A 12,857-nucleotide genomic window follows, 5' to 3' on the forward strand; every position below is an offset into this window, starting at 1 on the left:
GATCCAAAAATAATCAGAAAGACGTTGTTCCTCAGAGAAAACACGGTGGCGGTTGGCTGCAAATTCTCAGATCATCGCCGAGTCACCGGAGGGAAGAATTTCGGATCCATAGAATCAAAGTGCGAACTATTTCTGCGATGTGACACCAGGAATGTTCTTACACGCCTTAGGACCATTTAAAAAATTATCATAAATTGCGGTTCACGGGGATGATTTTCATTTCTACCGCTCCAGTCTAGACTTGATTTTTTTCTTCTCGCTGCGAGCTCTCCTCATGGCACCGATAGCGCTACAGGGCATGCTGGACCGGAATCATTTTCATACCCAAAATCCGACTTACTTTTCCGGGTTGGGAGCGACATGCGAAGCGGTTCGAATTCGTTGCTCGGATTTTCCAGGAGAGCTTTGCATATTTCCGAATGCGATAAATCTTCTGGGTGAACGTTTGCTCTCGTGCTTTCGGCCGGACTTCGGTTCCGTCGGATAATTGAGTTCAGTTGCGTAACCCTGTATGAAGCGTCAATCATCATTCAAAGCTCAAAGGAATGGTCCTCTTCGCCGGGGGAGTAGGCAGATATTCTCTCTGTCTTCGAGCGTATGAGAATTTCGATGTGACCTGATGGATCATTCTCTGTTGCTTCTGGCGTTTCGTGGATCGCCGCCTCGAGGTACACGTCCCATTCTAAAAAGCGGAGCTGGCGCTTTATGAGCTCACAATTTATAGACGAGAGATTCCGTCGGCGAGGCGTGCAACTCTGATCATTCGACCCTCTATACAGAGAAGAAAGGGTCGATGGGAATGTTTTCCGGCGAAGTAAAATGGCCCATGTTCTACGTTTCGCACGAGACTCCATACTCGCCACCGATTATTGGAGCGCAGCTCTGCCCACGACGCGGTCGAGGTAGCGCCGAAGAAGGGAAGCTAGATGCGCGAAACATTCTCCCTGTCAATCCACGAAGATGTCAAGATTTTACCCGGACGGAATCTCAGAGATTTCCAGAGCCGGAGGACAACCTCCGTTGCTCCTGGGAGAGCCGATATACCGTCGTCAGCCAATTTCATCTCAGTGCAGTAGATGAGCGCGGGAAGCTGCCCGGGTTACAGGACGAGAGGAGATCCACGATCATATCTGATGGACGAAGTTACTTGCTCTGAGTCACACGCGCGGCAGCTTCTCGGACCATGGTAATCACGATCCTTCCCCAACTTCTAGTCCCGGGGCATCCCTGCCCGCTTGCTTCGCTCGATACGGATGGCAAAAAGATGATAAACGTGATATCGTACGTAGCGTGATGCCCGAAATACGGAGCAGAGGGCCTTGTCATTCGCGATTTTCAATCCGGAGGAATAAGGATACTCTGCTTGAGGGGCGCTGTCCGAGAATTGAGCTCTAGGTGGCATGAATTTGCTGGAAAAGGAAGCCGCGGATTTCGGAAAACTCAGGCTTCGAGCCGGGAACATCAGAAATTATTATGATGCGAAAATGTGACAGGTTTGTGCGAATATCGGATTCTGATCCAATTCCCTAACAGGACAAGAAGTTGTCTCCGCCAGAAAACTATCGGGAGAATTCCGGGGCAGAGCCTCCCTCGCAAGGCCTCCCGCGAGCCAACTCCTCTGGCATTCCAGAATCTAGGACAGCGCCCCCTCCCGCCCCCCTGAATCGTGAACCTCTTCTTACGCCGCGATGCGATCTCATTCGTTCGCTTCCTTGCCTGAGGCATGATCAGAGAGTGGCACATCGGGCTTATCCTGGCTCCTGGGAGTCCGCTTTCTTGACTCGATAGTAGAAACGATCCCGGCCGCCTACACGGTTGCATCGGCTCATTCCTCGAAATCTGGATATACTGTAGTCATTCTAATCTAGTCATTTGAAGCTACACATAAGGCCGATTCTCCGATTCATCTATACCTGACCCGGATGGATATAGTCGGCTTGAGTATCGATGCTGGAACGAATCGATGAGTAAGGGTTTTGCCGTCATTCAGAGACCAGTAGTCGAGTTCGGACTCCTTGCTCGACGGGAAGAAAAGGGTTGTCCGCTAGCACGGAGGATGTCTCTTAGCGTTTTCCGGATGCTTACGCTTCCGAATACCGGCATCGTGAGCCCTATCCCGAACGGAGATCTTCGCAGAATCGTAATGACCGCCATCAGCTGAATCAATCAATGCCTGCGGAGAAATCGAAGCAGCAATCGAGAGGGTCCGGTCCTACAGCATTATCGAACTCCCGCCTCGGGTGAGGAAACCTAACTTGCACGTCATCGCGGAATTCAGTTCGACTGGAGACGAGCAAGCCTCTAATGTCCGGAAGAAGAATATATCACTTCTGTTCGATCAATGATTTCATTCGACGCTCCTGGAGAAGAAATATTGGAGCGGAATTCTCGAGCAAGGGATTAGCTTCGTCTCAACGGGATGAATTATTTTCCGAATGATTCTGCCCTTTCGTGAGGATACGGCTCCTGCACTGTGTCGTTTTCTCCGATTTTTCCAATCTTCGCCGAAATAATAAAAGGAGCATCGCCCGAAGTCTAAGGAAAGGTGGACATCAACACGTCAGCGACTTGACCGCTTCCTGCTTCTGAACATCAGATAACGTAATGAACTGATTCTCGCGACACAGAGATTGACCGCCCTTAATTATTGATACGTAATTTCTATGTCTTTTCAGACAGTCGAGCCAGTACCACGTCTATTCTTGACTTGATTGACCAGAGAATGAGAATCCGTAGCCGGCCAATGAGAAATCCCCGCCGCTCTTCGCTTCGACGTACATAGTCTATGTCTGTAGTCGCTAGCGGGAGCCGTGAATTTTTCGAAAGGGTGATGCACTAAACCTATAATCTTCCATTATCCCTCAAAAGCGTCTGACCTTCCTGCTGGTCGCTTGCCATAAACTGGGAAATTCGAATGGTCCGTACCGTCTCTAGTCCGGTCGCACCTTAGCGTTTCTCATCAGCATTCATCACGCGATGCGTATCCGGAGACTTGACAACGGTACCTACGGGACTGCACCCAGAAGAAGTGGTGGTCGTATTGAATGCAAGATTCATCGCACCCGTTCTATGATATCACATCCTTAATACGGATTAGGATTCCTAAAACGAATGAATCAGCATTATAACGAACGGTGGCATTCGGTCACCTCAGTCAGATCAGGGAGCACTCTCCTAATCCTCAGACGAATTGGATGCCCCACGAAAAGTAGCGCATTAAATGTCAGGGAAAATTCAGAAATCCGGTCAGACCGAGATATGATCAGTGTTTCTCCAAAAAAAGGTAGAACACTTTAATACCGTTACTTTGCTCCGAATGGGACGATCCGAGTGACGTCAAAAAAGGACTGATGCTCTTGCCACTGTGAACGGCTTCAGTTTTGGATCCTTCTTCTTTCGATTGAAGGGTTGTGCACCCTTTCCTCAGCGCTTGGGGCATGTCAGCCACGGCTCGTCACATTAAACCTGGTGGTGATTCGATATGAGGTGGTTCCGACTGCGGTTTCATTTAATCAGTATGCATCTGTTGATACCGATATTACTGTTTCCAGCCGCCTCGACGGTGGAAGCGAAACCAAGCCTCCGCGCCGGTTCGTAGACAACCTAGCAAGTGTTTTATGAGTGGAATATCTTCCGTCGAGCCGCTCCGCTTCATTCATCTGAGCATCTTCCGCCCGCAGCACTCTTGAATCGTCAGGCATGGGCGCCCTCGTGGAGTTCTCTGAGCTCGGGCATGGCGACGCTAGCGTCTTACCTGCCCACCATGAGTTTTTCACCATCTCTCGGAATACTTCAGTCACCCGCTTTCGCGGACCTAGGAGCGTACCTGGCTGATACAATGCCGGCATTCAGTGACGTCTACGCTTCGATACCGTCGTGGGAACAATGGCAACAGTAAGTCTCTAGGCTGAATGATTATCAGAATATAATGAGAAGCAGCTATGGTGGAAAGCGGAGTGCCATCGGCTGAACTCCAGGGATCATTGTGATCAATACTCGAAAAAATCGATCCCCGTGACTGCCTTTGTGAATCGGTCTCTTGAACTATGGCAGGAGTCGCTCACAATCTGAAATGGGATGGAAATTCCGGACCCATAATTGGGATCGCCGCAGAGCCCTGCTGTATTCCGAGTTTGCTCGGGCTAGGAGATTCCCCGAGTCCCGAGTTTTTGAGGTCTTCCGCTCCAGTCTTTGCTGATATTGATTCTAAAGATCCCCACCTAGCCCCCGAAATGTACGTGTCTTCACGGGCTGTAGCGAGTGCGATGCGACGAGGCGTCGCACAGTGGGGCCAAATCGAATTTTAGGTGGACAAAAGTCCATGGAAATCGATCCCGGAATTTTGATCGGTTATGGGTTCGAAGATGTTCGTAAGACTCTGAAAGTCGCGGGGGAACCATGATTACCGCATTATCCGCATCCCCCAGCCACCCTGGCACGTGCGAGAATAAAATTGATTTTCTTATTTTTACGACGATTTTCATGAATTTCTCCCCCCAATCGGTGATGCTCGGGAATGAACATACTTAGTGCCCTCGCATTGGGGGGAAATTATTTTCTGCGCTCAGTTCCTATCCTGATCTCGCAATCCCACATGATTCCGGTCGAGTCAGCCGATTCTGGACTTGCTGGGAAGACTTTTTCGCCGAGACGAAAAAGTTCGGAAATTCGTTAAATTCTCGACGTCAGAAATGCGGTGTCCCCACGTGTCCCCCTCTGATTTTTTCCTTTTGGGGAGTTTCGGACCTCTACTGGCCGCAGGAAAAATATTGAGGCGCGAAACCCAGCGATTCTCGAATACTGTCCAGCCAAAGTTGGGATCTGATCTCGTGGATGGGGACCATTCTCATGTAGTTTTTCGAATCCAAATCAGCACCAGCAGTTGGAAAACAGTGTCGCTCTCCACTTAACTCTGGGAATGAATCAACGCCGCGCCAAGACGCGACGCCTACGTCTCGGAACGGAGAACACGTCAATCGCCTCCGACATATGGACGTCAATCTCTTGGTGCTGATTTGGACTCGAAAAGCTACATGAGAATGGTCCCGATCCACGAGATCAGCTCCCAACTTTGGCTGGACAGTATTCGAGAACCGCTGGGTTTCGCGCCTCAATTTTTTCCTGCGGCCAGTAGAGGTCCGAAACTCCCCGCAAGAAAGAAAATCAGAGGGAGGACACTTGGGGACACTGCATTTCTGACATCGAGAATTTAACGAATTTACGAACTTTTTCGTCTCGGCGAAAAAGTCTTCCCAGCAAGTCCAGAATCGGCTGACTCGACCGGAATCATGCGGGATTGCGAGATCAGGATAGGAACTGAGCGCAGAAAATAATTTCCCCCCAATGCGAGGGCACTAAGTATGTTCATTTCCGAGCATCACCGATTGGGGGGATAAATTCATGAAAATCGTCGAAAACATGAAAAAATCAAGTTTATTCTCGCAGGTGCCGGGGTGGCTGGGGGATGCGGAAACTGCGGAAATCATGGTTCCCCCGCGACTTTCAGAGTCTTACGAGCATTTTCAAACCCAAAACCGATCAAAACTCCGGGATCGATCTCCATGGACTTTTGTCCACCTAAAATTCGATTTGGCCCCACTGTGCGTCGCGTCGCCCTCAGAAAGATTTCTGTCGAAAAGGAGCCGCTGCTTGACCTACGCTCCTTTAGAGATCCTCGCCGATATCTCCCAGGCCCCACCGAATCGTAGAGTAAATAATCCCGTCTCTGTCGAAATATCGACTGATCTTAGATCATTATTGGCTGGGCTTCATCAGTACGGGGGGAGGGGTTTAGAAGATATGCTCCCGATAAATATTCGAGTTTCTGGGTCGCTCCGCACCAAGCAGTTGATTCGATGTCATTCGGAGTGCTTGGGGAAAGGGAGTCATTCCCGGAAATCGAAATCGCCCTTTTTTCGAGAGAACCATTCTTAGCTCGGTGAGGCTCCTCGCGAACCTTCTGAACACCCTCATAGAGTGAAATCCCCTTACAACGAAGCTCGCGGGACCGAACAAATACGCATGTTCGTCGTGATGAAAGTTCGCTGTAACGAAGGTTTCTCATCATGATCTCTATGGCGAGCCTGCCAAGAGAAGAGGAAAGTGTGTTCGTTCCACTTCGCCAATTCGCCGTTGATTCCGCTGCATACATAGCTACGATATGCGTGTGATTCTCGCTTCCTTCGCGCGGCTTGTCCGCATTCCGAAGGTCTGGAGCCAGAGTTTCAAGAACGTACATTTCTCATGCGCGGGTTCTTTCCCGAATCGATTGAGCTCTGCTCAGGAACGTTCGAAGACCAAGATTTCTGGTCAATCCGTCGAGCTCACAGGGAGTTCAATAGCGGAATAGAACCCCTAGAGTTCTGATCGAGGCCTTCACTCTGGGCCTGGGCTGCGAAGTGAGCGCACCACATTCTCCGAATCACATGGTCTCGCTCTTCCAGGATGATGCCGAACCTTCCCAGACCCAGCTCACTTTTCTCGCAGCTGCCTAACGAAATCCAAAGCGGGATGCAGCAAATGTGGTCACAGATGAACCCGCTCGATGTCGAGCAATTCCGTCGGCGGCAGTACAGACGAGGAGCTCTCATGATGCTTGGACTCACTGGATACTATAACGGCTATCAAGGAATGTACAAACAGTACCGGAAAGGGATAGAGGCCTACGTCGAACCGCATCGTAAGGCGCAACTAATTACTCCGATAACGGAAAAAATTCTTCATCTTCAGTCTCGACCACAGTCGTGCTCGAGGAATGAATCTTGACCACGTTGATTCTCTATAGTCGATGAGGAATGGAGTGCTTTCCAGAGCGTAAGAAGAAATTCACTGAAATGAAACGTGTATGTTACTACGAGCTGCCGCGGGAGGGAGCCGAGGATATCCTTGAACCCTCGAAGATCAAGCCCGGAATGTGCTCTCATATCATACTCTCACATGCGAAGGTCAGTCTAATTAATTCCGCGATCTATTCAATGGTCTGGGTCGAGAGCTGACACCCCGGCGATATTTGCTCGACTCGAACATGACACTCAACTTTCCTGCTTATCGAATCCTGATCTCAGATGGGCGAGCATGGGAACGTGGTCGTTCCCATGGACCAAACGGACGACAACCGGCTGGAACAGATGCTCGGAGATCTGAAGAAAGCCGCCCCTAATGTTCTCCTCTGTGTGTCTGGGAGATCGAGAGGAGAGTTCTCACCGATGGCGGGACTCAAAGCGCATCGTTTAAAGTGAGCGAGAATCCGCATGTCAAATTCTTCCAAAATCTCGGCCTACCATTATGATCCGGGTCGTATCCTCAGGTTCATACGCTCGTCGATGGGAATCGTCCGTCGATATGGCTTGGCAGGGATCGACCTGGACTGGGAGTTCCCCGGAATGGATGCGGTGAGCCCCCAAGACGCAGGAAACATGGCAACTTTAGTGGAGGAATTCAGGGACTACATGGAACCGTGGAACAAGAAAGATAAAGACGAGGTGACTAAAACTGGCAAATCTCGAACGAGTATAGGAAAGACAGATCTCCGGTTTTCCTCGGCGGATTTTCGATGCTCTGGTATGCAGTCAGCAGGATGTGTCTCTGACTCATCATTTTTTCCACCCTCGGAAACAGGATTCGAAGAAATTCATTTTGACCGCCACCGTCTCCGCGATGCCGCAAATGATTTCGAAGAGTTACGATGTAAAGCGCTTGGCGAAACATTTGGATTGGGTAAACGTCATGGCTTATGATTACGCAATGCAGCACAGCGGTTTCCGTATTATGGAGCACAACGCACCTCTCTTCGAGTGAGTATTCCCGAATCCGTCGCGCGACATCCGAGCTGGAACCCGTCCAAAAATAAGACGGCTGTCTCGATTTGAATGTATTCTCCCCAAGGACTCATGTCAAGGTTCTTCTCGAGCAGTCGCTTCGGCAGATCATCCGGTCCGAGTGTGGCTGCCACAGGAATGAAATGGACACAGGAAGGCATGCCTCATGAGAAAGTTGTCATCGGTTTGCCCTTATTCGGTAGAAGTTACGTCGCCCCTTCGCAAAGCATCAAGAAACGAATCGGGGATCCCACGTCGCTGGGTAACGAGAATCTCGCGGTCCGGGGAGACTACAGCGTCTCAGCTCCCCTTTCGAATGGAGCAGAGTCCTCGAAACAGCATGTCCCTGATTTTGTTCAGTTGGACCAAGATACGAATTTCCTTCGAACTCCACTGTCCACCGCGGGAAACTCTCGAGATGAAACTTCCTCTCAAACAGAGAAACTTTCTCCGGATTCCTTCATTGTCGCAGATCACCAGAGTCACGAGGTCTCCGGAAGTGAAGAATTCAATCACGCGCTGCATAACGGCGAATTCACAGACGTCAAGAACGCGGTTCTGGGTGCTCAAGCGGTAGCTCCAGGATCCATCAGCGCCTTCTCGTCTTTCGCTGATTCCGTGGGTGATGCGGAGAACACCATCGGGGGTCTCTCGCTGGGTCCAGGAATGGACGGAGGTTTTGTACCCTACGGAAAGGTAACATTGCGAGTCGAAGCTCGATGCTCTTCAGTAGAATTTGGAGTTCAGAGAACAATCGACAAAGCCGTTGTATCCACAAATCACGCAGCTGTACGATCATGAATCGCGTGAAAAATTCCCCCTTTTGCAGATTTGTTCTATGGTCTCTAACGGAACGCTGCAAGTTCACATGGACTCAAACGCGAAAGTCCCTTTCGCCACTGATGGCACGAATTGGATCTCGTTCGATGATACCGTTTCGGTTTCTATCAAGGTATCGTTGATCATATGTTCGGCAGCAAGAAAAAATTCTCCCTCTGGGAAATGTTGAGGATAATCCCGTTCATGCATCACGGCTCTTCCGATCTCGAACCCGTCCAAAATTTTGCAGTCTCGCTGGGTCGAAGACATGGGATTCGGTGGAGTGGCCTTGTTCAATCTGAATATGGACGATTGGAAAGGAGCCTGCGATCCGAATAAAACACCATTTCAAATGTTGAGAGCAGTGTGGAAGATGCTCGGATGAAGAAAGTCACAGAGCTTTACTCGCTCATCGTTTTCATCGGAATTTTTGAAAGGATTCCAAACTCCGTCTAGTCCTCGAGGAAAAGTGTTTTGTCTTTTTTTCGCCCACAACCTGTAATTTATTAGAAGACAAATAAAGACATATGTAGTCCGCATGAATTTCAACGGAGCGACTTCTGCATCGATTGAAGGAACAGTGCTCCCGAAGATCGACTCAATCGGAAACATCTCGGAGGAACTCAATCGCTAATGCGGATGTCGTGGGCTTCGATCTCTACTCGAATTTTTTAGGAGCGATCCTTAGTGAATCTGGAGCTCCGAGCATGGATTAATTATCAGCGAGTAATTGAAGTTTTTCATCAGAGTCATTCTGTCGATGACATCGTATCGATAAGGAGCGACACGAAAGTGGTTTTACGTAGCTCCAGGTAGAGCAGATTCCTGCCCTTAAGACACAAAAATGATATTCGACTGCAGCCCCTGTGAATTTTAGTCCGAGCAGAAACATCTCCCCGACAGGATGCCGCAATTTCAAGGAACCATACGGGTGGTCTTCATGGAGGTCCGTGACTTGAGACCAGATGATTCTCCCATTGTTTGGTAGTTTTCCCCCTGTCGTTACCTCGGGGATGATCAGGGATGGGAATGAGTCCTGTTCCGGATTTCAGTTTCATCCTTACGTGATGAGATACACCGGCGCAAACGGAGAAACTCGCCTCCACGGACTCATGGCTGGACTCTTCACGAACATCACCGCTTCATTGAACCTCTCTTACATGTGAGTTGAAGCAAGGTCTCTTTTCCTTGAGTGTCCTTGGAATGCAGGTATGCGGGAGATCGATTCGAGGCGGCAAAAGAAACCAAGGCCAAGATTATTTCTCCTTAGCGCTTCGACGGGGGAAGACGGGGAATGTGGGATGCCTCTGCCGAACGAAACCTTCAATGGCGGCTTCCTCATGCTCCAGCAGAATAAAAGCGACCTAGGTCTTGGTAGGGAGATTCTTCTTCGGACTATCCCATGAGCCTGCGCGGAAAATCACTTTTTGGGAGCCAGAGATCAATATACATCAATATAAGTATGTCGAGTCCGTGAGGCTATACGCATTCCCTGTTCTCAGCTATCATACGATGAGATCACCTCCGTAGGTCCATTCGTGTCGGAGGAGCAACCCTTCAGGCACTTCGCGGTCATGCCGGCGCTGCATTTCACCCGGGTTGCGGTTTTGAGTGGCATGGAAACTGCGTTCGTTACGGAGGTTGGCCCTATAGCGATTGACTCCGGAGAGGGTCTCGCTCTCGAATCCCAGCGCGGAAAATGCTCATCAGCATATTCTTTCGAGCTCATCTCCGCCCCCTATAATAAACGGACGGGTGTTCCCAGGTCGCCAACTTTATGATGACGATCGATCTGTATGTTTGGGCGCTGCTGCTCGTGTGTCCATTGATTCTTTCGTCCCTCATGAGCTTTCGGGACTCGTTCCGGGCTAGAATAGACCATCGAAAAGAAACCGTCTTCTCTTCATACCTGCTCAAGCTCGTCGAATGTCTCCTCCAGGAAAGTCAGTTCTTCCTCCTCTACCCAGCAGCGGCAGCGTTCGCAAATTCATCTCTGATTAAAACGAACTCCATTCTATTTTCGAAGGTTGTTCCCTCCCGCACCGCGACTTCTTCCACCGATTGCTGTTTGCTCCGTGGATTCTGGGCGCATTCATCGTCATGCAGACCTTCGCCGGACTGCTCAAAGCGAACACTGCGGTGAAATCTCCGACGAGCAGGATCGATTCCCTCGAAGATCTGATCGCCGACGAGAGGGTGTCGATCTATTATCCGAGGAACATGATCATTGACACCATCCTACACGTGCGTATGCAAGGTGCTCTCTTCCTGGAGCGTTATGTAAAGCGTGGGACTCGTCACCTCATTGCATTTTCGAAAACGATTTCTTCGAGGGCGGATCTCGATTCCCTCTCTCCGGCAGTCCATACCCGGAGAGCGAGGACGGAAGTTCAACGAAGTTCTTAACAAACGCGGGCGGGGCGTCACCGCGGCCGAGCTATATGCAGAGTCCGTTAGACTAGAGACTGTGCATCGGAAAGCCGTGAGTTCGCTTCGAGCTTCGAAGCGAAGAATGAGCAGAAATTTATGCCCGAGCACGAACAAGTTCAAGGAGAAGCTTCCGGGAGCCAACTCGAAGCTCAATTCAAATGTTTCGATCAGGTCATCGTTTCGGACCAGGCATCTCTGACGGGATGCGTGGGTCACTGGTGCACAACGACCCCGGAGTTCTATTACTTCGCTGGAGAATTCATCTCCTTCCTGCATGGGACCTGGTATACCAGGAAAGACATGAACTCGACGTGGCGAGAAGCCATCAAGATGAAGTAAGACCTTAATCGCCTCCATTCCAAGATAGGATCGAGGATACACTCTTTGAATCCACCTAAAAAAACGAACCTGCAGAATTTTATGGACAAATGCCATGGGTGTGGAATATATTCGCAAGCATCTGCTATTCCCCGGACATATGGGCTGTCTCACAACCAATATGAGGTGGTAGGGAATTCTGGGAGCAGCAATATCTGCCGTGCGATTACTTACAATTGTTCTGATATAGATCGAAGTTTGACCTCAGCCTCTCCGGTACACTTCCAGACAACGAGTGGACAAAGCGGAAGCCATGTCACTGGAAGATGTAGTGATTGTCTTTGCAACGTTACTCATCCCGTTGGCTTTCTCCACCCCCGTGATAATCCTCGAATTCGTCGCAGAACGCTTAGGAACGCACTCGAGAAGCGAGAGGAAATTGCACTCATCGAACAGTCATCGGAGGGTTCCGAGGAGTGAAGTCAACTCGATCGACAGGCTCCGAGCCCAAACCCTACCGTCATTTGAGGACTCGAACCGAACCAACACATTTTCCCTCCCTCATATGGTCAGGACACGCGTTGAGGAAGGCGGGAACGGGAAGAGCAAATAACAGATGTTCTCCCCGGGAAGGTCACTGGTTTACTCGACGAGGATGTCTTCGCGTCTACTATCGCCGATAATTGTTGTTTTCCGCAGATCTGATTCCAAACGAGAGAGTTCTTCGAGGAAACTACCGAGAGAGAGAGAATTCGAAGGTCGTCTCCAATATTCATTGAGCTTGTCCAATAACATATTTGATATCGAATCAAGATGGTTGTATGCTCAACTTCCTAGTCAGATGGATTCGCAACCCCCGACCCGAATTGTAACGATCACGAGGTCCGTGAACGTCTCATTGGCCCCGGTTTGCGAAACAGTACGGAGTTGAGAATCAGAGCAGCTCCGCGTACGCTTGGGCATGACTACAAGTGCCGACAAAGCGCTCGGCTCGTGAGAGCCCAGTGTTCAATTATGGGGACCCATAGTGTGCGGGGGTGTGCTCATCAATCAAGTAGAAGGGGTGCCGGATCGGCGCCTCGACAGGGGTTCCCCTTTCTCATAGACAATAGTATAAGAAGCAACCTTTCAATCAATAAATACACTGTCTTGTGGAAACTCTACCCGAGTGCTTCTTCGATTCTCCACGAGTGTGGTGGCTGAGCTTCAGATTCGCCTTGGTGACGCTGAGCGCAAGCGGAGACGACCCTACTGCCTTCGACCCTATCTCACTGACCAATCTTCTGTGCCAGTACAAGCTTTCCTATTCCCCGTTCATCAGATTCCAATCTATTTTTATCGTAGCTGCTGGAAGACCCGGAAGGAGGCGATCCGGCGTGTCTGTCTCCCCCAGGAAGGAGTCACAAAGTCTCTGTCTCAATTCATGATCTCCAACGTCTTATAAGCTCGCCGGGGGTAAGAGCGGAAATTGAT

The 12,857-nt window shown here is 50.0% G+C and overlaps 1 protein-coding gene across 1 annotated transcript; it reads left to right on the forward strand.

The window, feature by feature from the left end:
* The first annotated feature begins 9,540 nt into the window (after positions 1 to 9,540).
* Positions 9,541 to 11,405, forward strand: LOC100905362 (uncharacterized). Its single transcript, XM_003737628.1, has 8 exons — positions 9,541 to 9,582; positions 9,689 to 9,798; positions 9,907 to 10,010; positions 10,167 to 10,276; positions 10,402 to 10,579; positions 10,663 to 10,880; positions 10,999 to 11,118; positions 11,238 to 11,405. The coding sequence occupies exons 1-8, from the start codon at positions 9,541 to 9,543 to the stop codon at positions 11,403 to 11,405; spliced, it is 1,050 nt and encodes a 349-aa protein (XP_003737676.1).
* Positions 11,406 to 12,857: the final 1,452 nt, after the last annotated feature.

The sequence above is a fragment of the Galendromus occidentalis genome, unplaced genomic scaffold (assembly GCF_000255335.2).
Source record: "Galendromus occidentalis unplaced genomic scaffold, Mocc_1.1 scf7180000075584, whole genome shotgun sequence".
NCBI lineage: Eukaryota > Metazoa > Arthropoda > Arachnida > Mesostigmata > Phytoseiidae > Galendromus > Galendromus occidentalis.